This window comes from Sarcophilus harrisii, chromosome X (genome assembly GCF_902635505.1).
Source record: "Sarcophilus harrisii chromosome X, mSarHar1.11, whole genome shotgun sequence".
NCBI lineage: Eukaryota > Metazoa > Chordata > Mammalia > Dasyuromorphia > Dasyuridae > Sarcophilus > Sarcophilus harrisii.
Window position 1 is genome coordinate 42809162 of NC_045432.1, and position 27152 is coordinate 42836313.

The 27152-nt window shown below is 41.2% G+C and overlaps 1 protein-coding gene across 5 annotated transcripts in view; it reads right to left on the minus strand.

Moving 5' to 3' along the window:
• Positions 1-8924: 8924 nt before the first annotated feature.
• ATP11C (ATPase phospholipid transporting 11C) overlaps positions 8925-27152 on the minus strand; it is a 193266-nt gene continuing 175038 nt past the window's right edge. For 2 of the 5 annotated variants that reach the window (XM_031944855.1, XM_031944854.1), the window contains exons 28-29: positions 23447-23600; positions 19337-19799 (exon numbers count right to left, since the gene is read on the minus strand). In XM_031944855.1, coding sequence (XP_031800715.1) covers positions 19473-19799; positions 23447-23600 — 481 coding nt within the window. In that variant the 3' untranslated portion in view covers positions 19337-19472. Of the gene's footprint in view, positions 10231-19336; positions 19800-20153; positions 20233-23446; positions 23601-27152 lie in introns of those variants that run through there. The other 3 variants (XM_031944858.1, XM_031944859.1, XM_031944856.1) reach the window with 3 other exon arrangements.

The following is a 27152-nucleotide window of genomic DNA, read 5'->3' on the forward strand; positions in this document are numbered from 1 at the left end:
AGAAAGGAAATTAAGGTAATAAAAGAAAAAAAATCCCTTTACCTTAATATTTCTTCAAACTATCACTCCTTTTCTTTCCTTTTATAGTGAAACATTCTTCAGGTCCTAGCAAAACTTTAATTTTCACAAACCTTAAAGAGTCATGATATAAATGCTTTTATCAACATCACCATCATCATCACCAACCAATCAACTGGGGCAGTTAGGTAATGCTGTAGTGCACAGAGCCATTTATCAATTAGGGAACAGTTTTTATTTTTATAAATTTATCTCAGTTCTTTATATAATTGAGAAATAAGGCCTTTACCAGAGAAACTTGCTGTAAACTTTTTTTTTTACATTTATTGTTACTGTGTACTTCCCTCCATCCACTCTTCCTCTGTTTATTCTATTTTTCTCTTTCCATCCTCTCCATCCTCAAAATTGTTTTCCTTCCAACTACTGTGTCCCTAATCTGCCTTCACTTATATCAGTTCCCATTTCTTCCCCTCCTATATTCCTACAGACAGATTTCTATACCCAACTGAGTGTATATATTACTTCCTTCTTTGAGCCAAATCCAATGAGAGTAAGGGTCAAGAACTCCCCCATCTTCTCCTCCAATGTTAAAGTTATTTTGCATTTTTATGTGAGATAATTTACTCCACTCTTCCTATCCTGTCCCCCTTCTCCCAGGGCATCTCTTAATTTTCTCACCCCTTAATTTTGTTTTTTTTTTTTTTTTGGTTATCATCCTGTCTTAGCTCACATCTGTGTCCTCTGTCTATGTATACTCCTTTTAAATATCTTAATAGTAACGAAGTTCTTAGAAGTTACAAGTTATCATCTTCCATGTAGGAATGCAAACAGTTTAACGTTGTTAAATCCCCTATGACTTCTCTTTCCTGCTTACCTTTTTATTCTTCTCTTGTCCATTCAGCTCCATCTGGTCTTTTCATTAGGAGTCTCCAAAGTACTCTCTATCATTGAATATCCATTTTGCCCCATGAAAACACTCAGTTTTATGGGGTAGGTGATTCTTGATTGTAAAGCTAGCTCCTTTAACCTTAGAAATATTACATCCCAAGCCCGCCAAACCATTAAGATGGAAGGTGCTAAATCTTGGGTGAGCCTGACTGTGACTTCATGATATTTGAATTGTTCCTTTCTGGTGCTTATAGTAGTTTTTCCTTGACCTAGGACCTCTGGAATTTGGCTGAAATATTCCTGGGAGTTTTCATTTGGGATCTCTCCTAGGAGGTGATTGCTGGATTCTTTCCATTTCTATTTTACCTTCTTCTAGAATATCAAATTAGTTTTCCTTGGTAATTTCTTGAACAATGATGTTTAGGTTCCGTTTTTAATCATGGCTGTCAGATAGTCCAATAATCCTTAAGTATCTCTCCTCCATCTATTTTCCAGGTTACTTCTTTTTCCAATGAGTTCACATTTTCTTCCATTTTTTTTCATTCTTTTGATTGTGTTTGTTTCTTGATGGCTCATGAAATCATTAGTTTCTATTGTCCAATTCTAATCTTTAAGGAATTATTTTCTTCAGGAAACTTTTGTACCTCCATTTTCACTTGACTAATTAATTCTTTTCTACAACGGATTTTTATATCTCTTTTTCCATGTGGCCAATTCTGATTTTTAAGGCATTCTTTTCTTCATTGGATTTTTGTGTCTTTTTAACCATTTGACCTATTCTGTTTTTTTAAGGTGTTCATTTCTTCGTTCTTTTTTGGTGCCTCATTTATTAAACTGTTGCCTCTTTTTTGGTGATTTTTCTATCACTTTCATTTCTTTCCCTAACTTTTCCCCTACCTTTCTTATTTGATTTTGAAAGTCTTCTTTGAGCTCATTCGTGAAATATTTTTGAGCCTAAAACCAATTAACATTTTTTATCTTAGGTTTTTGGATGTACCAATTTTGACATCTTAAGTTTTCAGTTCTTTCAAGGCGGTATGATCTAAAGGGAGATGTGTTCGCTACCTTCCCGGCTTGTGCCCTGGAACTGTGACCAGGTTCCCCACTCCCTTGAGCCTGACAGCTTCAGTGTGCTAGTGACCGACATATTCAGCCAACGTTGTAAACTGTCTTAGTGAGGAAAATCGTTTTCTCCGCCCTTTTGTGAATTCTTCTGCCCCAGGATACATTTTAAGATGTTAATTTGAATTTGGGGAAGTTCACTCAAGTCCCTGCTTTTTCTCCGCCTTTTTAGCCCCACCCATCCACTCTGGCTTCTTGATGCTACCGGTCAGCAGCAAGCCATGAGGCTCCTGCGCCCTAGTGTCTCTGGTCTCTGGCGGGCGTTCTGGTGCAGTGCCTCGTGTCTAGTCAATACTTATCTCTAGCTTTAATTGTCCTTTTTATCCCAGTTCAAGAGATGGTTTGGTCTAATGAAAAGGGCATGTACTTGGTTTTTTTCACTTGCTGTTCTTTATTCCTTCTTATAAGGGCTGGCTCACTGAGGAGGGGAGAAGAGCCTGGGAGATGTAATTACAAATAGGGATGATGTAAAGACGAAAAAGATATAATAATATTTTTTTTTAAATCTCCCCTACATGTCCTGGGGTTCCAACAATTTCAGTTCAGGTGTTAGTTCAGCCACAAAATGCGACCCTGAGCAAATCTCTGCCTTGGTTTTCTCATTCATCCACTTAACAGGAATAGCGAGATCATTACAGTTTTGAGTTTTACACATCAGGGAAACTGGGATATTAATTTATATGCAATGATTTCTCCTCTAGCTTTGGCTTATTACTCTTCAAGATTTCCATGCCTCTTCTGCCTTTTTAACCTCCATGAAATTCTCCATGAAATCAACCCCCTCTCTCTCAGGTAAATCGTTCTTGGGGCCTGCATTTGAATGAGGGGCCCAGGCCATCCATCCATCCTTTCCCTTCTTACTCTTTAGACTTTGACACCTCCAAGAGGCTCCACCCCCTCCTAATTTTCAGCACCCTTTGGTGTGTTGTGTTCCTCCATTACAGTTGGCTGATTGGTCCTCCTCTTTCATTCTCAGAGAGGACCCAAATGACATCAGTGCATCTGATTGTAGCTGACCAGACCAATGGAGCTCAGAATGCTGGGGGGGCAGGGGGCACAAATGAGTGTTTGGGGTGATTTCTCTAAATTTGTGGGTCTCAAATTTCTTTTGAGCTACCCCCGGTTCTGCTTTGCTCATACAGCACAGCACCTTCTCTGAAGAGGGCACACCATGCTGGGTGGTCCTGTGCCAGTGTCTCCCATGGCTCACAATCGATAAGCTTTCTTTTTGTTTGTATTTGTATCTCCAGACTTCAGCACAGTGCCCGGCATCCAGTAAGCACTTAATAAAAATTTGTTTCTTGCTTGCTTGCCTGGCTTTTAAAACCAGTGTTACTTATCTAGACGCAGCTCACACCTGGAGTAGGGCAGGTATATAAGAAAAATGCTTCTTTGTTCCTTAAGCATCCTTAACTGTGAATGCCTTACAATGTATATGTTTTGAGATGAGGCAGGAGTTATATTTTGCTAGACTCAATCTCTGTAGGTCTCAATTTCTCCATCTCTAAAAATGAAAGTTGGATTAGATAACCTCTAAAGTACCTTTTTGTTCCAAGACTACAATCTTATGATCCTGTGTGTGACTTTGGTAACCTCTGGGGTGTCTTCCAGCTCCACAATCTCTAGATAAGCTGGACTTGCCCATGTTCAAGAGATATTATCTTTTATACCTACCTCATGAGATTCATTTTGAAAAAAAAAAAACAAAAACGACCTATTTAGATTCATAACCTCTATACCATTTCCAGGAATTCTCAGGATGGGAAGATCCATCAGTCGATGTCCAGACTTCTGGTGATGAGCCTCTGACTATAGGAAAACTGTTCTTCAGGTGACAGAACCACATAGTCTACTGACAGGTCTGTACTCTAAGACTCCCCAGCTTGGTAACCTGCCAAAGCCTACACTGCATTGTAGTTATCCATCAGATTAGAGTTTTACTGGATACTGGGAAGAAAGTACCGAATATGTGAAAGATAATTTCCTTGAATAGCCTCCATCAGTACAGATCATAGATGACCTAGGATAAGGATTGTTAACCTCTTTTGTGTTTGTCCCTGGTACATCCTATGGACTCCTCAGAAGAAAGTTCATTTATGCCCAAAGGACTATAAACCTTTGCATGCTCTTTGATCCAGCTAGGTCTGCAAGGTCTGTTATTCCAAAGAGATTTTGAAAAGGGGGGCAAAGAACCTATTTGTAGCAGCTCTTTTTGTGGTGGCTAAGAATCGGAAATTGGGGGATCAACTTCCCCATCAACTGGGAAATGTCTAAACAATATTTTAATGCAGTATTCTTGTGCTTATAAGAAATGATGAGCAGGATGACTTTGGGAAAAAACTCGGACAGACATAGATGAATTGATGTGAAGTGAAGTGAGCAGAACCAGGAGAACATTGTACACATTAACAACATCATACAACAATCAACTGTGAATTAATTAGCTATTCTCAGGAATACAATGATCCAAAATAGTCCCAAAGGTCTCACTTTTAAAAAATGCTATCCATCTCCAGAGGAAGATTTGATTTCTGAATATAGACAGACATGCAATTTTTCATTTTTTTTTTGAGTCTTCTTGCACAAAATAATTAATATGCAAATGTTTTTTATATGATTGCATGCTTAACCTATAGCAGATAGCTCATCCTTCTCAGGCAGGCAGGGAAGGATAGACTTCGAAAAACTCAAAACTTTTTTCGAAATGTATGTTAAAAATTGTTTTTACATGTAATTGGAGAAAAAATAAATGATTAGTTTAAAAGAAAATTCATGAAACTCAGAATAGGAAACCTCACCAAAAGTTAATCGACAAGCCCTAGACAGTTTCCCAAAGCATACAGATATAATATACCTTATGCTGGGCTATGAAAAGATAGTGTTAAAGGTGATCTTTGAACCCGAAAACTTTTTGACTTGAAAGTCAGCATCCTAACCACTAAACTATACTGCCTCCAACTAAAAATCAACCCTACTTAAGAGTGAGCTAGTATTATCATCTGTAGTCCTAGACTGTCAGAGATAAACCCTCTTCATTAATGTAGTTCAACCTTCTTTCTTATAGTGGGGAAATTGAGATCCAGAGAGTTTAAGTAATACACCCAGGGTCTCACAACTGATTTGTTCCAAAAGTAGCCCTTGAGGTAAGGTCCCCTGAAGGCTAATCCTCTGGATTCTCATTTTAACATGGCTGCCTCTTATCTAATGTCCCCATATTGACTTATCACATATTTCTTCCCCTTCTCTCTAATATCCAACCTGTTCCTAGGTTCAAATGATTCCCTGAACTAATACAACACATGCTCAGTGTTAGTTCAGTGCAGATCATACTGACATATATATGAAGACCAAGTTATTCTCTAGGTGAGTGATGTTCCCCAGTCTCCTGGCCCCCAAAATGTCCCAGCCTCTAGGAGTGTGACAGCCAGTGCCAGGGGTCTGAACTAAAAAGATGAAACTTCTGTTAGAGTTGGGAAATTTTTTCTCTTGGTGGGAGGTTGGAGTTTGAGTTTAAGCAGTCTAGGTGGGGACTTGGCCCAAGTGGTGTTAACTTCCACACAACATGTTTTCTCCACTGGGTTGGGCACATTCCCAGGGTCAGAGTGATGCTGTAGGTCCAGAGAATTTGCATCTGTTCTAATCTTACACCTAGGTGCACAATAATGCCCATTAGAGGAACAAGGGGAGTATACCTAATACACAACAATAAAAAGTTATATATTCCAAAGTAATGTTGTGTGGTATAGTAAAGAAAGCATTGGGCTCAAGACACAGGAAGACCTGGTTGACATTCTGCCTCAGTTGTTTGTGTGAACCTGAGGAGGTGGCTTCATTTCTCCGAGCCTCAGTTTCCTCACCTATAAGGTGAGGAATAGCACCCATTTCACACAGACTGGTTGTGAGAAGCAAATAAGATCATGTCTTGTATGTAAAGTGTTCTTTACAATTCTTAAAAGTGCTATATGAAGCACACTTCATCCCTTTCCTATTCCAGCATTGATCATGACTTTTAACATTCCTGAGATGTTACTTGCTCAGAATTTAAATTAAAGACATTTTTGGTATCAAAAACTCTGTAAAATGAGCCCAGAAATATCCTCGAGTACATGTACTCTTTCTGCCCTACCCCCCATCTCCTCTTGCTTATTCTTCATGTTATTGTGTGTATGTATGTATGTATAATATATGTATATATACATATATATATATATATATTTTTTTTGGGGGGGGTCATTTTTGTACTAATCCTTTTGGGAACTGAAAATTCTAATACCACTTAGGAATTTGTAGTTTTTTTTTTGTCCTTATCCCTACATATGTGATTTTTAAAATTATGACTCATCAGTCATATCTAAATAGCTGACTCCATGAAAGTTGAAATATTCTTGTGAGGTTTGCTATTCTTGCATCTATATAAGTGGCTGTAAACTGTGTACATGTACCCTTTGTTTCTGTTATCTAGCTGATATTTGCTGGAACTGTTAAAAATTTAATTTTTACTAAAACACTTATGCAGAAAAAGTGCTATATGAATGTCAGCTATTATTATTTTTGTTGCTAAAGAAGATCATGCATGGAAAACATTTGGCAAATTTAAAGTGCAATGTTAGCATCTGTTACTATTGAGAATTAATGAGATCATGTATCAATCATGTAACGTGCTCTTTGCAAACTATAAAACACTATCTGAACGTGAGCTGTTGTTTTTGGTGTTACATAAGACTGCATATGAAATACTTTGCAAAACAGACTGATAATAATGACATCATGGATCTCACTAACTTTTCAAACCTTAGAGCATCATGTAGATATATATATGGAATGGTGAGCTACTGTTTTATGCTTCTCTTCTTCATATTCCATGGAATTATCCTCAAAGTCATCCTCTTGCTACTATTCTTTTATGGCTTGTATCTGGCAAAATTTCACACAGTTGGATAAAATAGCTGGATTGGGCAAGAGTAGGAACGGGGTGAAGGGTGGTAATCAACTGGCTCGATGAAAATGTCTTCCGGACATCTCTAGTAGTAGGGCATTAGGGATGATACAGACTTTTTTTGGTATCAATATTATTACAATAATATATTGGCTATATGTTGTACGCTTTGCAGGGGAATGAGATACTCTTATTTCCCTCTCCCCAAACAGCTGAAACTTAATTAAGCTCCCAGACAGTTCCACTGCCAGCTTGGCATCTTTAAAAACCAACCAGGCCAAGAAGTTAATGAGATCATACCAAAGTTTATTGATTACATCAAACGAAAAATTTCGGTAATGAAAAAGACGATTTGCATTCATAAAAAGTAGCATTCACATTCAATCTCTGTTATAGAAAGCCACCATGTGAATGTATAAAATTGTTTAGGTGGAAAAAAAAAACATGGTATCGGAGTTCCACCTTTGCAAGCTGCACAATGCACAGGACTTACACATCAATGTACAATACGGGCACAGGAGCAGCCTATTCCACAGCTAAGCACCGTAAGAAGTTTTGCAGTTTTTACATCTCGCTGGTGTGAATGTAGTTGGTATCGAAGGAACACATAAGTCTTCGTTCAGGGTATTCCATCTTTCCACTTTGGAAAACGATTCTGAACAACTTGACACGGGAATTCTACTTTGGATCATTCCAAATTATGCAAACACAGGGTAGCGTATTCTATCATGTCTTCCCCTTCCTGCCAGCATGCTTAAATAGAATGGCTAAAGAGCTGCAAACTATTACTAGCAACACTAGACAGCTTTCTACCCTATGTATGTGTGTGTGTATATATATATATATATATATATATATATATATATATATATATATATGCTTCCCCTACCCTTCAACAGCAACCCTATGCTGGATCTTTTAGATTCATTCATAAAATCGGCAAAAATGAAAAAAAAAAGGACAAATTACTACAAAAGGCATGTACGATGGCAGATCCATTGCCATGCCCAGCTGTGTGCTGTGGTACAACATGATAAATGAAATGTGCCTCGCACATAGTAAAGATAGTTTGAATGAATGCATGACTATAATCTATGGCAGAAGTATGGCTTCAAACTTTCTTTTCTTTTCCTTTCAAAATGGGACTTGAAATTCTTATTTGAAGCCCCTGGAAATAGAGATGTAGTCTAGTTTGGGGGTTTTAAACCACAGTGGCATAAATATCTACAATAATTCTACACTTAAGAAATCCTTCATTTCCCTCTGTTATGGGTTTTCACAGTGACCAAAATTCATATGATGGGAGACTTGAGCTCGAGAAGGTTTTTGGAGCTCTCTGATCCAATTTAGTGACTCTACAGGAAGTAAACAAACTCAGGACCCAAGAGGAGAAAGGACTTGTCCCAAGTCACCCAAATAGTAAGTGGCAAAGTTCAGATTCTAACCCAGATTCACTCCAAATCCAGATCCCTTCATGATACCCACTGTTCTCGGAAGGGGGTTGCTTTCTCTTCCCCAACACAGGAGCAAAATCAAACCCCAAAGAACAAATGCTTTTTTCCTTCATTTCACCATTTCTGATTCTATTTGTAGCACATTTTGGTAGGCATTGCACTATACCTGACAAAATATAGAAATGTAACACGATGAATGAGCACCTAGGAAAATAGGAAAAAATGATCAGTCAGGACTGGAACGGGGTCCAAATAACCAAAGTCGCACCAGTCCTAGCATTTACAAAAGATTCCACATAAACATGGACAAAAAACGATAGAAGAAACCGTGTTAAATGTATCAATAGAAATTGCACCAGATTTTTAAACCAAGATACAAGACATTACAAACAATAATAGATATGCCAGATGGCGAATCAAACAGAATTGGAAACTGACATGAAAATATTTCTAAAAGACTGTTTCAATTTAAAAATCAAATGTAATCACCTTTATAAAAATATATATATACATATTTGGTTGGTTGGTTGGTTAAAAAAAACAAAAACAAAGTGTATATAGTTCTCATTTATTTCCATGTTTTCTACTAACTTTTTATAGGGGTGACATCCTCCATATGGGCCAACGGAACTAGGATCTACCATGACTTGAGCCAGATGAGAGAAGGGAGAAAGGCATTTATTCATGGTGCCCCTGTCACGGTTTCAGGGGCTGAGCAGCAATCTTAGTGTGACATTAATTCACAGACAGCAGGTTTCTAACAGACATCACAAACTTCTTCCTTCTCAACATAAAACATACAATATTATGATTACATTGTTTTTTTTTTGTGCAAATATATCTTTACCCACCTTCCCCTTTCATGTCCATAGCAATGGCTTAGGTTCTGTTTGCTTCACAATGACTTTAAATAACTGTTATATGCGATATGAAACACTGATGGTATTTTTCAAACTACTAAAACCACTCGGAGTGGTATTTGATCTGTGGAACATAAAAAAGGCAAGGACCAAGTTTCCCTCGTCGGCAGAATTACCTGCTGCTAACCTTCTCTCCACAGAGATGTTTGACGTATATATTTTTCCAGTGAGTTTGTCAGAGCAGGACATAATTTGGCATATGCGCAAACAGAGAACACTGAACAGCTCCCCCGATACATAGAGGGGGTTGGTTTTGCAATCAACACATTTCACAATGAAAAACATGTCCTCCAACCTTTTCATATACTACTTTTGGAGGAGTTTGATGACTTAAATATTTATCTCATTCAGCAGGAAAAAACAAAAAACTGGTGATTGAGGCAGGCTATTTCATTTGTCAGGCAAAAACGTAATGTCAGCAAAATGCATTCATTCTCATTACATGGTTCCTACATTACAGCATTTAAACTCCATGTTTTTCAACTCATTTGCTGGAGTTAAGTATTTTTTGTTTGTTTTAAGCACCCATTTTGTCGTTAAAATGAAAATATTTGTTGAGTTATAGTCGAATTTAACTAATCTCAATAGTATGCATTTTTTTAGACTTTTGAGGTTTTTGCCCTAATAATATACCCCACCCACAACACTTCGGGGGAGCAAGACTGCTTACAATAACGGCGTTATCATTTAAGGATTTAAAATCATTTGGTTCACAGAGGGCCTTTCTCCTAGGCGCCAGAAATGAAAACAGACGTGAGTTCAAGTTGTTACATTTCAAGTATCCTGAGATGATAACATTGTTTGCAGCAGCCTCTTCCAGCATCTTGTCTTAGACGTAACCATTGCGAATAGTCTTGTAGGACACTAACATAGGCAGCTCCGAATTCGGGGTCTGAAAAATTTTCAAAAGACACACTTATTTCAAAGGTCCACTTGAATGAACCCGCACAGCTGACTTGTAGGCACGTTGGAAAAGACAATTCAATAAAACATTTTGTGAAGAGATTTACCGTACTGCCTTAAGAAAGCGCCAAGTTTTATTCACATATAGAGAAAAAGAAAAGAGTAAAAGTAAAAACAATAAACCCTGTTATTCATGATTGAATAGCTTCAGACTTACTTTGCTCTTGGGCTGCTCCAGGGTTTGCCTAACAATTTTGACCCAAGAAAGGCGGGGTGGATCTGGAGTCAGAGCACCTGGGTTAGAATCCGGGATCTGCCACTTACTATCTGTGTGGACCTGGGCAAGTCACTTCCCTTGGCTGGGCCTCAGCTTCCTCCTCTGTAAAATGAAGGGTTTGGGATGGACTGGATGGACTTTGAGGTTCCTTCCAGCTCTAGATTTATGATCCTAGGTGTGACCTTGGGCAAGTCCACTCCTCCCACAGGCCCCAGTTATTCCCCATGTAAAACGAGAAGCTTAGACTAGATGACCTTGGAGGTTCCTTTCAGCTCAAGATCTAAGATCCTAATGGCTAGATGAGCTCTGGGAGACCTTCTCAACCTAAACCTATGATCCAGCAGACTTCAAATGTTGCAATTCTTTATCATTTTAGAACAGGGAAGATGCAGATATAGTCAAAGAGGGGGAAGGAACCAGCCCAGTCGAAGGTCTAACAGCTGGGAAGGGACTAAAACAGCCCTTAAATCTAGGACATCATAGATCATAGATTTTGAGCATGCTGGGACCCGAGAGGTCATCTAGTTCAAATGGGTTATTTTACAGAAAAGGAAACTGAGGGCCAGTGAAGTGACTCGCCCAAGATCACACAGAGAATAAACAGCAGAGATGGGATTTGAACTCAAGTCTTCTGACGTTAAATCCAGTGCTCTTTCACCATGTCGCCACTCTTTCTGGAGAGAGCAACCACATTAACTTTTGCAAAAATGAAAACAAACCAAAACAAAGAAATAAAAAACTACAACTCATCCATTCACATCCTAGCAGGATACAAATGGAGGAGTATCCCAAAGCAGCCTAAGTCTGGGATATTTATGCAGCCTCAACACCCGACCTGGAAATTAAGGTCCAAGAAGCTACAGAAGGGGATATAGCCTTAAATAAAAACAATGCAGGACAAGTCTATCCCAGAGCGGGGAAACACTACCAGCTGCCAACATGTACCTGGTCAGGAGGATTGGGAAGCCAATTCATTTACTAGGGAAAACTAATCAGTGGCTAAGTCACTCCAAAAAGATAAAGGAGACCCAGAGCAGCACTTGGGCCAAATGAAACTGTCTGCTCCCCCTCAATAAAGCAGCAGACGACAGAGATTAATGGACAACGGAGGGTAGAGTACCATCTGACTCAAAGGACGAGGTTGGGGAAATGGGAAGAAGGTTGGGCTGCAGTTGGGAGACCCAGGTTTTGGTACAAGCTCTTGCCACTTATTGGCTACATGACTTGAGATGAGCCTGTTCCCAACCCTGGGACTCAGTTTTCTCCGCGGTAAAACGAGGGGGCTGAACCCTTCAGTTCATAGGATTTAGAGCTAGAAGGGCCCTTAATCCAACCCCCTCTTTTCACAGAGGAAGAAATTGCAACTTAGGGAGGGAAAGATATTTGTATAAGGTTATTCAGCTAGTAGTAGCTTTCAGTGATAGCATGACTTGTGAGGGCAAAAGGAAATCTGTCTGCGGTATTTTGCACTTTAGAAAGTATCTTCATAATTAAGATCAGTAGAATGCAATCCCATTGAAAACAGGGCTACTTCATTTTTTAAATATTCAATCGAACAAGTCAAATGAATTTTAAATATTCAATCATGATATCACATGATCCTTTTAAGGGCCCGAGGGAGAAATTGTGTTTAAGCTCACGCAGCTAAGTAGAGAAGCTGGAATTCCGACTGCTGGACCGTTTTCCCCCCTAGTATATCCTAAATTATAAATTGCCCCCCCCCAACTACCATCCTCGATTTGGCCCCGTAGTTTTTATTCAGGAGAAAAAAGTAACAATCCAATTTTGTTTCAGTGTTATGTATAGATAGCTATTTCCTAACCTGTCAGTAATCACTTTCCCATTGAGAAGCAGGAAAGGGGAGACCTCAGGAATGAGATGATATATAAGATGAACATGAATATGCAGGCAGATCTAGAATGCACTATAAGTACCCTCCCCCCACCAAGTATTTCTCCAGGGAGTTCACATAACCTAATGTAAAGGGAACAAACTTAAAAGATGAGCTTGCAGCAAAGCATGCACTTACTCATTCTGCCCCAATATCACGGGCTAAGCCATTCAGCCAGATGTTGCCCAATCCATAACATTTTGGAGAAAAGGTTCCACTAGAACGTTTAGCCCAGTATCACTCCGAATAGCTGGGAAGTTTTTACCACAGAATCTTGAAGCTTGAATGAAACTTGACATTGAAAAAAACCCCAACCCCCCAAACACAGAAATCTATAATTAGGGTAAAGTGGTTAATCTGGCTACATTTTGAGAATGAGTAATTTACAAAGACGTTTAACATACCTTCGGAGACAAGACCAACAGTACAAGGAGGCACAGACACACTGACTGGTAATCCCCTAATTCTAATGTGCATGCAATGCTAAAACTAATTGGTTATTCTATAGATGTGGTCTTGGAATACACCTTTTTCCACTTTCCAAATCTTCATATAAATGCAAATTAGATGCCTGGACCAACACAAATTAGGAATGAGCTCGGTTTAATGGCAAAAAGACCATGACGAATATGTCTTACTGGCTCAATTGGCTCAGTGAAATATAAGCTCTATGAGGGCAAGGGCTGTTTTTCAACGAAAAACCACTTTTTCCTTCCCTCTGTTACTCCAGCACCTAGGACAGTGCTGAGGATATGGGAAGTGATTACTGAATGTCCAATGAGTGCGAACTGCTCTGGACATTACTCCCCTATGCTTTCCAAGGTCCAACCACATTTTCCAAAACCACTCACTATATTCCAAGACCTGCATCTTTATGCTTCTCGAAGACTATAAAGTATATCACACTGACAGCGGAAACCAAAGGAGTAACGTTTTCATATTTTTTTCCTCTTAATGGGGTTAATGTTTTTCACGAAAAGCCATCCTACTTTTTAGTATGAGGAGGTACCTGTTACAATACATTAGACTGGTCTGAGAATGTTCGTAAAAGGAGAGGTCTGACCGAAGGTCTGGCTGATAATGAATCAGATGCTTTTCTACAGTTCAGATTTTTCTGTAATGGTGAGGCAAAAACACTTAGAGCATTTGAAGTTCTTGCTTACCTACCTGATGGCACACAGTGAAAGACTTCCAACATGCACTGCATTTCCAACCAGATACACAAAGGACTAAGCTCTACGATCATTTTCATAGCTCAGCAACTAGTCTCCTTCGATTTTTGGAAATTCAACTTTTCACCTGGTTTTAATGTTGAATGTTGAGCATAGGCGTCTGCAAATGGCACCGGCAAAGGCCACGGTAAGCATAAAGTTTTGCCAATAAAACTTACCATCCTTTTCATTGCCAATTAGTGCACCGTGCTAGGGCCACATGGGGTGCTCCAGGTAAAAACCTGGGCAAAGGATGATAAGTGAGCCCTTTTCCAGTTTCTGCTCTCCTCATAATTACCCTGTGAACTACACAGGGGAAGTACAGTCATCCTCATCTTACAGAGGAAGCAACTGAGGCTGATCGAAAGCAAGTCACTTGCTCAAAGCCATCCAGTGAGTGAATGGCAGAGGTGGGACCCAAATTCAAGTCTTCTGACTCTTTAAGTCCAAAGCGCTCTTTGCACTACACCAAATAGAGGTAAGAAAAAAGGGGGAGAAAAAAATTCCAAGCCCTGCTGTGTAGCTAGCAGCCATTCAAGTGACTTACAGCCCAAGTTCTTGTAAATTGCTTCCTCTCCAGGCTGTCAATTTTAGAAGGTGAAACACATGATCTTTTCAAAGATGACAAAATATACTATGCATCAATAGAGGAGGTGGAAATGAGCCCTAAGGAGTCATTTTTTTTCCATAAAGAGGACAAAATAAAGATGCAAAGCAAAGCAGAAGGCGAGGCAGTTTGTAGACAGTAAGAAAATAAATCACCTTATTCACTCCAAGAGAAACTGTGATTGCTGGAAGTTTGAGAAAGCATGAAGATAGTAGATGCTCCTGAGGAGGGGAGGCGTTGCGTTACCTTGGTCACAAATGCACAAAGGGTGGGAAGAAAAAAGAGAAATGCAGAAACCAAAGAAATGTAAATATGTAACATTTTTTCAAAAGCAACGGTGAGAATTTTTAGCCCAACATGACACAATAGCTTGGAAAATAAAAGTTATTTTCTGTAGCAAACAGTGTGGGAAAATGGAAAACAGGTCACTGGCCTTTGGGGGTTGGGAAGAAGGAGGGGTGACAGTCTTTTCTCCATATCTTGAACTAAAATTCATCATTCACAGAGGAAGGCCCCCCAGGACACTGGGCAGACCTCCCATAGGAAGAGATGGACAAGAGTCACCCAAGTCGGGCAGACATGGAAGGGCTGTGATCTCTGTTACCGGAAGGAACTTCCCAACTGAGATCACAGCACCATGGGAACAAGTTGTACTGGAAGGGAAAATGCCCCCATTTATGAATGAAGGCATCTTGGCTTCCAAGTAGACTCTTGTCCAAAATCTACCCATCTAGACGTATTTCATTCCAAATGATCTGGTCAGGTCACACATCTACAGCCTCTCACCAATGAATCTACACTAAAATGCTTCCTCTCTCCAATTGGGTGACTCCAACATTACAAACCTGCCACTCGGTAACCACTGGTTCAGAGGAAAGTAACTGGTCCAGTCTTACCCAAACAAACACATAGCAGATTGAGTCTATACTGGACAAACCCAACAACTTCCGTTCAAGTAACCATCTTGAGCTAAGAAATAATATGTCAGTTATAATATTTGAGGAGCCCTGGAAAAAAGTCCTAGTTAAAGAGTTGCCCACTTTTCTAAGCAAGTGTTTTGCCTCCTCACTGTGCTGGGTCTTAAGGGAAGGGAGCATCCTTTCATTAGATTTCCTAGAAAAACTAGCTTACATTCCCAGGGAAAGCACAGAAAACCAAGCCAGTATTCAATTCTGGAAATGGATTTTAAATAGCGGCATAGTGGCACTAACAGAGATTGACTTAGCCCGACATTTTACAAAGAAGGAAATGGAGGCCCTTATTAAGGGAGGTAACTCATCTAAGGTCACCAAGCCAGCAAGACGCCATGACAGGAACTAGGCCCAGAGAAACAGCGGAGTAGAATGGAAAGGCCCTTGGATTTAAGAGTCCAGGGACTTGAGTTCAAATCCCAACTCTGCCAGTTGCTTCTTGTGTGACTGATCAAAGTGCTCAACTTCTGTGGGCCTTGTCTATAATAAATAAGGGGGTTGGACTAGATTATTTCTAATATTCTCTTCCCCTCTGACTCTATGAGATATTACCTGGTTTTTATCCCCATGATTGCTCCAACACACCAAGCTGCTTTTTAGCCATATTTTCTTTAATGTCAAGACAGTCCATCCCATTTTATTCACTCCATGGCTAACGAAAGACTAAAGTAAATAAAAATCAAGTAGAAAAAGTACCACCTGCAACCAATATAGCTTTGCTGGTTTACACATTAACAAGGCTCTATTTCATTCCCTCTTCATATCCCTCCTTGAGAAAACAGATTCTACCTCATCACTAATGGTGGCACCAAGTCAGTTTCACATTGAGTAAGCTTGGCAGTTTGGGTAACAGACAAACCTTCACCTTCTCAAAAGCAGCGCCTACTTCCTAAATATACTTCCAAAAACCTGACTCTGATCTTCCTTTCCTGTGCCACAAATCTCATCCAACACTAAATATCCCCATGTCTGCAGCAAGACTGTACCAAAAGTCCCAGTCACAAGCCCAATTCTGGTGACGTTTCCCTGCTTGGCCCCTGAAAAAAAAATCACCCATTTCTAACAAAAATAACCCCTAAGAAATAAGAGACAATGGATGTGAAAATAAACCAAGCTGTGATGGCATTAGAATTACTTCAGAATGGAAAAAAGTTTAAAAAAAAAAAAAAGGTAAAAAAGCAACGAATACAGTGAGAAAAGGTGTTGTGAACAATATAAGACTGACATTGCTGGGGGGGAATAGAGAGGGAAGGGGTGTACATATGTTTATATGTGGGTGTATAGGTGTGTGTGCATGTATACGTGGGGTGGGATCGGCTCTTAAATCATCGTTCAATTTCCATGACCCTCTGAAATCACCCAGCACATTTCCACCTTGGCTATTGGCACAGTTAAAAGGTCATATGACCACACTGTATGACATCGGGATTAGAATTCACTGAAGATCTCACTGAGTTAAGTGAGTGCTGACAGATGGAACCCTAATGCCTCAGAGCCCACTCCTGCTGCTGAGACTAAAGCAGCAGCTGAATCAGATGAATAAATCTCTTTGAACACCTTAATCCTTCTCAAAGCAATTTTCCTAGGAAGGGGGCTGTCCTTTCTCGGCCCTTTTCCTCCCGCTGGAGGCAATTACCTGACCCACTGCCTCTACCCTTTGAGATTGCCAGAATAGCGCAAAGAAAACAAGAGACTTTCCTGATGGGGTGTATGTCCCCCGCCAAGTCATTGCCTCTGGGTTTATGAAAACTTCTTTCCCATGTGCCTTGTGACAGTTTGTGAGAGGGAAGTGCAACTTTATAGAAGAGGAAGCTGGGACCCAGAGAAGAGAACTGATTTGCTTAAGGAGTACAAAACTAGTAAGGGTTAAACTCCGGCCTTTCCATTCCAAACTGGGCCAAATTGTACTGTATTGATGTGTCTGTTAAAAAAAAAAGTCTATACGAAACCTTCTTCTTAGTCTTGCTCTTCTACTTCTTGTGTTATAGAAATAAAGGTCTATCAAAATGCCACAATATTTTACTGACGATTCAAAGTCCTGAGGATAAACCATGTGGATTATTGTGAGCAAAGCTTTTGCTGAAGTCTAGCCACCTGTTTTTAAGGCTATAACTACTGAAACTTTGCTCACTGTCCATGAGACCTGAGTTTGGGTTCTCCCTCTGACACCTATTAGCTGTGTGGCAAATCACTTAACCATTCATTGTTCCAGATGACTTGAAATCAGAGATTTGTCAAAATGTTCCCTAAAATTACAAATCAGTATCTATAGAGGGAGTTGCTACACTGGGAGTTCCCCCATACTAATGAAACCATTGTTTTGAAGGGGAGTAGAAGAGAAGGAAAGAAGGGGAGAGGAAGGAGGAAGAAGAGAAAGAGAAAGGACGGGCAGATACACAAACTCCCATGTTCCTTAAGACTTGTAGGGTATCAGCATCGGAAGAGATCTTCTCCTTTAAGTCCCATCCATACATATGAAGGAACCACAGTCTGGGGAGGTAGAGAGAATAGCCCAACTTCTACTTCTGAGAAAAAGCAGGATCTTATTTTGGTTTCCTGATTATTCATGACAGCGTTCTTTCCATTGCCCCATGGCTCCCTCCCGGAGATCAAATGGCGATAGACACTTTTCAAAGGAAGTTGCTTCCATCCTATGAGGTGATCTAGGTTGAATTCATGAGGGCAAATGAGTTTTCAATTTCATTGAAACACCTTTATGCAACGTCACCAGCCTCCCCACCCTTACCCCCATCCTCCAATGAGCAAACAAGGAGAAAACCTTTGAGATCACTCATTAATTAGAACAGCCTCTTCCTGCACTGAGATGTAACGATTCATGGTACTGTATTTTTTCCCTTTGATATAACTGAGGGTCTACCATAAGGAGCCACATGTCACCTGGACTCTCCTGAACTGTTCCAAAAATCATTTTTGGAGAAGTGTTCCACACTAAACGTCCTTGAAACTAAGGTCAGCTGCAGTGTGAACCAAAAAGTGGGCGTGGCCTTGCCCATCCTAAGTATCACAGATGTTTAGTGGCAAAAGTAGAAAAGACCCAAATAATTGTCTCATTTGATAAATTTTTGCAAGGCACTTCCTAAAGATCACACGACTTCCAAGTGAGCATCTCAAAAGTAGTTGCTCAAATCCAGATGGGCGTGCTATTGTGCAAAGCTTTGGCTATGGGTATAAAGAGGCTAGGTGAACTTCTACTGCACCGGGAGCCAGGGGAGGTAGGAACAGGGGTCGTCTTGGTACCTTGGGCCAAACTATTTCCCTCAATGGTCCTCCAGGCTCAAAAGTACAGGTCCTATCGGGATACCATCTGTGGTGCCTCTCCTAAGGACAGGTAACCAAGAGAAATCATTACCTGCCTCCTTGGAGTAAGCAGTACTTACCTCCCCCTTGCCTTTCATGTGTGATGCCTTTTCCAGAAGCATGTTTTCTTTGGTGCAACCCCTACCTTCCAGTCTACCTCCTCTAGGTGAAAGATGGGGATTTACCAAGGTTCCTCGGGCTTCTAGGCTTCACTTGGCCCCTGAGGATTTGCCATCTGCCACTCACTTAAGGAAAGCCTAAGATGTCTCAACTCCCCTCCTTTTCCCAAAGGGTAGGAAGGGAAGAGAGTGGGGACCTTTGGGCCACTGGTGAAGCTGAAAGGTGCAGCAGTGAGTAAGTCACTGTTCTTGGCAGGGGAGTGGGGGGTAGGGGTGGTGGGGGGAGCCAGAAGGCAGGACAGGAGAAGTGGATGCTAGAGAGTAGAAGGTCAGATTCCTGGCTAGAATAGTGGCCAGCACTGGGAAGGACTCTATCACTCGCCCCCAAATCCGCCCTCACACCCCCAGGCGCACACACCACCGGGGAGATATAGTCAATGTGGTTAGAGGTTAGCGAGGGGGAGAATGATCCGTGACAAAGTTCATAGCTCATCCGGCCTGCCTCTCCATTTCCTTTCAAAGACGTTAGTGGCCTCCTATCGTCCTAAAGACCGTCGATGCTAAGCTGGGGTGGGGTTGGGGAATCTGAGGGCCCCGGGGAAGCGGGTGGATATAATAATGTAGACGGTGACTCTCTGAGCCCACACCAACTCCCACCCCACCTAGAGCTACCCCTCAAAGAGGACACCAAACAAAGAAGCTGTTAAGTGGAAGTTTTATTGCTGTGAGAGCACAGCGGCAGAGGCACTAGGTGATCACCGGTACTGGCATTCTCGAAGGCAGTTAGCAGCTGTGACTGGACGGCCGAACACTCCAAGAATCCCAGGAAAAAGTAAATCAGCATATGCCCAAAACTCTATTCACATTCTTGTAAACCTCGAGCCACTGCTTGGAGTCGAGGGGGCCAAATTGGTGGTAAAGTCGGCACTCAAGGTAGGCTGTAAGATTGGTAGGGAGAGCATAGTGGGTGGGGGACCCCCTGTAGGAGACATAGCCCTGCCAGCTACAAAGGTCCGATGGTTGGACGAGAAATTGGAGAAGCAGTCGGGCATAGATCCCGGGGTTCAGAGCTTCCTGCACTATAGCATCATCTAGATACACGGGAATAGGGTTGAAAGCAATATTATCCAGAGTACCTGGGAATTCACTCACTTTCAGGCCTCCCTGGAGGGGGAAAATGGAGAAGACAGCTTATTGGAGCAAGGTATACAAACCAGGGCTCAAAATATTGATATATCTACAAGATCCCCTTCCTTGCCCCACCGACACACCCCCACCTAAACCCCGAATCCGAACTGCTTGGATATCTTGGTACTCCTGACTAGCCTTCCCAACATCATGTATGCAACCTGTATGGGGCAGCCCCTGGCATGACTAGAAGGCATCTTGTGCTGAAAAGTCATCAGGGATGAGAGAGTCCAAATACCAAACAGAAAACAGGGTACACCGTGAGCCAGGTGAGGGGATGGAGAAGAGGAGGAGGAAGAGGAGAATAGAGGAGTTGGACTTTTCCCTTACCTCTTAAAGTCAAACCCGTGTCTTAGCAAAGGATCTCGGACAAAACATGATGACGGCTCTCTCCTTCGTAATGCTCCCTCTGTTGATGGGTGAGAGTGGAGCTTCACAACATTATAATTTGGACGGGAATCTAAGGCACACCTAGCCCCAGGGTCATTTCTTAGTCCGGTCAATCAGTGACTTGGATGGAACTTGCCAAGTTAAAGTGTCTTATGTGGGGAAGGTGGGCTTTTCTATGGCACCCTAATGATTATCTGCCTTAGCTTGGGCCCCAGTGGCATTCCTGCCACCCTGCTCAGGGACTTGATGCTGACAAAGCTGTGTATAATGGAAGTTGGAATCCAGCTGGGTACATGTATTTTGGCACCACATGGAGGGACCCAAATGCTCTGGTCTACAAAAGTTCCTGAGGAGTCCGCTGGTGAATGTGATTATCACCCTCCCCACCAGAGGGATCAAGGAACCAACCAGGAATCTCTGACTGTGGATTTGGCCAGGGGTAAGAGCATGAGGCCTTCCTCATAGAGCCAAAGTTGAGCATGTATGTCCAGGACCAGTGGGAAGTGCTCCAAACCAACTCCTTGCTATATCCTTTGGCTGAAATGGTAGAAGAATTTTCCCCGGATATTGATACTTGGTGTGGGAGTTGGCAAATCAGGGCCTGTGAGCCCAACTCAGCCCACCACCTGCAAGCTGAGAATGGCTTTTGTAGTTTTAACGTTTTATTGCATTGGCCCTCAGGTCACAGTTTGCTAACCCATGACTTGATAAAGATTTCTTTGTGACATTTAGGAGTATATTTAGAACACTCTTTCCTCAACATTCACTTTAGGCCACTACTTCATTTAAGGCCTCAAGAATGGTCAACTTGTTACTCGATCAAAATAGCAGTAACTCCAAACTCTATAATGTTCCTGGTATGGGCTACTCCCTCCAGCATGCGCACTGCACTCCCTCTCTCCCATCTCAGTAAAGGACCTCCAATTCAATATCACCACAACACTCGCTTTGGAAAAAAGTTCCTGAGTTGCTGCGACCCTTTCCCTCCACCTTATAAATTCATCACTTGATGACCAACCTTTGGTCTCTACATACTTGAACAAGACTGGTCCTCCTTATGGTGACCCGCACACAGTTAGTCTCTGACCCTTTCCTTAAAGCCTTTCTAGGTTTCTAGAATCTTCCAGAGCTTAGGTGTTGGTGACTCAGACTTCAAGAACTCAGGGTCACCTTTATAGCAAGAATTACAGGGTGAGGGGGCGGAGAATCATGAGCCCCCCAGCAATTTACTATCCTTTACCCATCACTAAGAATCTAAATTGCTTTTACATTTTCTCCCAGGAAAAGAAAGGGGGAGTATTGCTGGGTCACTACAAGGCTTTCTTTTCTGAACCTTCAAGGAACTCAGCATCTCAAAGTCAATTTTGTCTTTCAGACATCAGATAGCAAGATTAAGCGCCTAGAGGAGTCCTCTCTCAACACTGGGGAGTGGGAGATGATGTAGTAAATCTGGTCTAGTAAATGCCCCATGGAAAAATCACAGCATTTTTACCTTCTGCTAAAGCTCCCTGCCATGCTGTTTGCCTGTATAGACATTGCCCCAAGTATATCATGGGAAAGGGCTCCTGAGCCATCTATAGCTTGGAAAGGGGTATGCTCAGGTTTAGAGAAAAAGTCACAAGGGTTTCTATTCAAAGGCTAATACATTCTTATTGTGATTTTGAGAGGTTTAGAGTATATTCCTGGATGGGAGATATGTAGGCAGGAGCCTCTATTTTACCTAACCTGGGAGCAGAAGGAAAATTTTGTAGTACCCCAGCATGGGTGTCAAATTCACTAGCCAAAAAGTGGGCAGTCAGAACCAAATTCAGCAGTAATTGGGCAATGTTTCACAAAATCAAAATACAACACAGATACTGCCAATTTGTGGTTTTTTAAAGTCAAGATACACTTTTCAGAGAGTTTGACACTCCTGCCACAGAGTACTTGTACTGAGTACAGAGTAACATATTAAGAAAAGAGTCACTGGGAGTCACCTCATATAAAATTATAAGTCCAACGATAACAACAACAAAAACCTCCAATAAGTTTGATCAAGAACCATTTTTTGTTGTTATTGTTGTCATTTGCTTTTTTAACAGTGGGCAACTGATCAGAAAGCAGAATCGGTCGTTAAAACATCACTGCTTCATCCTGGAGACCAAAACCAGAATGGAGGGAAAAGCCTTGGAGGATTAAGAAAAGGAGGGGGAGAGCATGGGCCATCGGTGCCCTTGGAAAATTAACATACTGCCCCTCACCCAATACTACCATTACCTGTGTACACACAAGGAGCTGATTAAAGTCAGAGCATGGATACTTCATACTTCTGTCATCATTCTGGTTTTGCCTTTTCAGACCTTGGACAGCGCATTGTGTTAAGGCCCTACTTTCCCTAGTAGAGATTTCTCTGCCCATGTCTCCCTGATGCCAAAAACAACCAATCAATTATAGAAATTCAATTGGAAGAAAAAAAATTCAGCCTAATCAGTTTGGTGACTGCTCAGTCAGTTTGGTCTCCTATGGGCCCACGTGCCCACAGCTTAAGACTGCTTTCTCAGTACATTTCCTTTGCTCTGGCTGCTGTCAGTTCACCAGAAACTTGGTGTGAGGGGGTCCAATTAATAACATGAACTCCCATAGGCATGGCTCTGCCTTGTTTAATGAAGCTCGTCATCAAAATGGACAAGAGCCCACATCTTCTCTGCTAGCCATGTCTACCTTTTCCTTTCTCAACATTTTCTTGAGATATTCAGAAAAGATGACAGACAACACAGGACCAAGTGATTAGGCTGACAGAGGGCAATGACGTTTTATGAGCCTCCAATAATCGAAGCTACTCAAAGAGAAAACATAAAACATTTTGGGCTTGATGCTGTAAAGGACCACATTGCCCAACCTCCCAACAGAGAGTGAGCCTTCCAAAGAATCCAAGGGGAAATTGTCTATCAGGTGACAGCCAAAAGGACAAAGCTAGGTACTCGGGCTTCCCCATTCAACACAGAAGAAGTCCTAGGCTCCAGGAACTGTTTAAGTCCAGAACAGAAAACTGTTAACATGGCTACTTACCATCTGGTCGGGGAACCCAGTTTTAACTATACTTGTTAATGCAGAGGTGGCAATGGAGCGATGGGTCTGCAGGGAGGGGTTTTAACATGCAGCGATGAATGTAATTCTACAGCAACTGTCTTTCACTCCTGGCAGAGAGGAAGCCTTGCTCAGAAATAAGTGTATAAATTAGGATCAGGTCTTACCTTGGGAGTCCTTCTCCTGACATTTTTAATCGCTATCATAAGAATCTCAGGGAAAAGGCTGACAAAGACTAGAAGAATCATTGTCAGCCACGTCGATACAGAAGTCACCATGTGGGCAAATATAAAGTACATCCTTTGTTGCTTGAGAAAAGGCCTGGAGTGAAGAAGAAAAAGGAGAATGAAGTAGATGTCATCATTAGGAATAAAAATGTCAAGGAAACAAACTTAATAAAAGTCTCAACTATCTCCATTAATGTAAATACTTGTCCAAAGAACTCACCTCCTCTTTACCATCTTTGGGGAAAAAATCAAAACCAAAACCAAAAAAAATAAATAAAACTAAACAAGACAAACAAAAACTTGTCAAATATTTTGTGAGAAAGGAGATGACGGTAATACATTTACGAGCTGAAAACAACCAGGCCCTTGGCTCTGCAGCTGCCACTCGGTAAATGTTTTTGAGTGCTAGGGAACACCAAGGCTTCAAGGTATTTATTCTTGAGAAATTCAGATGAGGTTTTGGGAGGACGGGGATCACATTTGACCCTGCTGCTTTTATTAATATAAGTATGGCTTGGAGCTTCATCTTCAAAAATGTAAAACCCATTTTTTACCAAGAGCATGAGGAATGATTCCCAAGAATGTAAGAACTTCTAGAAACTAGAAACCAGAAGCCAGCTGATAATCTCTTCCAAACTGAAAGCATCTACCAACCATGTTGACAAGCCCTGACCTTGGGCAAAATCCTGTGTCCAGTGGATATGTTTGATACGATATATCCATTTCTGATTGTCCAAAGAGAAGCTACTCAATCGGAAAAGTATTATTAAATCCATAACTGGACTTAATCTAAAATCATGCTCAAGGTCTAGGCAGATTGTAGGATCGTGAATGAATGAATTATGCGGACCTCTGTTACACATCTCCACAGCTGAGAGCCATCAGGTGGTAAGGGGGCACCTTTCCCTGAGAACCATATTCTCTATATTTCTATCATTTTTCTCAGCTTGTTTTTATCTTAAAAGTGCCAAGAGAGGGAATTAAGGAACTACCCTGATGGGTAGACTAGAACAGAAGGCCACAGGGTTCTATTCCTGTTCCATTCACCATTCCGATGTGAGTTTTTTGAGGTAATTAGTGATTTGGATGAAGGTACAGGTGACTGGCACGCTTATGAAATGAGGGGATAATTCGAAGCTACAAAGAATGGATGATAGAATCAGAACTCCAAAAGGCCTCAATTCATTTTGAAATGGACTGAATTAAAGAAGATAAAATTTTGGAGGAATAAATGTGAAGATCTGTATCCTAGAATTCAAAAAGCCAATTGCAAATGTAGAAAATGGGGGGAGACTCGGCTATTTATGGGAGGAAAGACCTTGGGAATTTAGCAAACTGGAAGCTTAACATTAGTCATCACACAAGCCCCATGTCCAGTCCAGATGGAGTCACATGAAAATGACACTGTGTCGGGCCTTTGTAGAACACATCCGCAGTATAAGGTTTCAGTTATGGGTTCCTCATTTCAGGAAACACAGCGCTAATCTGAAGCACATCCAGGAGGGCAACTGGGGAGGGAGGGAGGAGATGGATTAAAGACCATATTGTATGATAAGTGGTTGAGGTAACTGGAATGAAAGACATGGCAGATCTCTTCGAGTCTTTCAAGGCCCGTCCTACGAAAGACGTATTATATTTGTTCTGCTTGGCCCTAGAGGGCAGAACAAGAAACAGTAATAATGATAAAGGAGGAAGCGTGGTGTAGTAAGTAGATGGGTCACTGGATCTGGAGTCAGAAATGCCTGAATTCAAATTCTGCCGTGTCACTTAACCTCTTTTGGCCCGAGTTTCCTCATTGGATGATGGAGTTGGATTCCTCTAAAGTCCCTTCTAGTTTTTGATCTACAAAAGCAAGATTTAAACCTTTGTTTTAAGGGAAAACATTTTATCAGTGTGATGATTCTCAAAGTGGGATGAGCTGTTTGGTCACACTAAGTTCCCCATCACTGTAAGGGGAAGTTAGGTGGCAGAGTGGACAGAGTACTAGGCTTGGAGTAAGGAAGACAATTTTAAATCCAGCTTCAGATACTTACTAGTTATGTGACCCTGGGCAAGTCACATTACCCTACTTGCCTCAATTGTTTCATCTGTAAAATGAGCTGGAGAAAGAAATAGAAAACCACTCCAATGTCTCTGCCCAGAAAACCCAAATGGGGTCATAGAGAGATACTCATGACATAAACGACTCAATAACAACAACAAAAAATTTCCTTCACTGGAAGTCTCCAGGTGACAGCAAAATGATCATTTGATAGAAAGCTGTAGTTGACGTTAGACTAAAAGTCCTCTGAGGTTCAGTCCAATTCAGAAAGCTAAGCCTCTAACAGAAAATGTAGGGATTAATCTTTATGTCCCAAGCCTCATCAAGCCTCTCTGCCTCAGAAATCGATATTATGCGCAAGATCCCATGAGCCCCAAGAGATTAGCTCTGACAACATTTAAACAATGGATTTCACAGAGTCTCGAGTCACACTCTGCCAGCTTATTTATATTCATAAAGCATTTAGGTATACTTGGACAACATTTCAGTGTTCATTGGGTAAGAATGTTAGAATCAGGAAAATTCAAATTCAAATCCTTTCTGACACTTAGTAGCTGTGTGACCCTGGGCAAATCACTTAACCTGAGTCTGCTTCGGTTTCTTCATCTGTAAAATGGGCAATAACATACTACCTTCAGAGGTTGGGGTAAAGATCAGCTGAGATGATAAAAAAGTATTCTTCCAATCTTAAAGAGCTATGGGAATATCAGCAATTTTTAACATTAGTAGTAGTATGTGTTTTATTGTCAAAAATACATAGAAAAAATTTTACATTTTTCCTCCTTGGTATAGATCAGTGAATCATGAAGTCATAGCCGGCCTCAGAGATTGTCTAGACTTTTGTTATTTAAAAAAAATGGAGGGGGTGGATGGGTCAAAAAAGTTTAAATTATCTTATCGTTGGGTTTTAATTTTTCCTATGTGTCTGATTAGGCCCCTGAGCACTTAGGGATTCCATACAGGAGATTCTGCAGTGTTCCAGGCCTTGATGCAAACAGAGTAGATGAAGAATGTATATTGTCCAAACTATGACATACAGTTGGATGTGCAATGCATAGAGCTCATCCATCAATGGATGTATCTTGGACAGACGCTGCAAATGGACATGAAGATGGGCTCAGAATTAAATAGGAGGAGGAGAAAGAAAAAATTGGGTGAAATTGCCTTCGGGAAACTGCAAAGTTCTTTTAATGACCCCCCCCCATCTTCTCCTTGAAGGAGACACTAGTATTCTGTTTAAACCAAGGCAAGTCACTTTGCTCCTTAATGGTGCTAGTCTCTTGTGAGAGGGAGGAGGTGGGAGAGAATCTTCCTTTAAGGAGGGTACTCTGGCCAGTCAGCTCTTCCATTTCCTACCTGATTGCACTTCTCTGTCCTTTCTCCATCATGGTACCTTCCCTTCCCAGATGAGCTGGAGAAGGAAATGGCAAACCACTCCAGTATCTTTGCCAAGAAAACTCTATGCACATTCCACTGCGGTCACGTAGAGCTGGACAGCTTGGTAGTGCAGTAGAGAGGAAGACTCATTTGGTCTCCGACACTTACTAGTTATGTGATCCTGAGCAAGTCACTTCATCCTACCTCAGTGTCCCCATCTGTAAGATG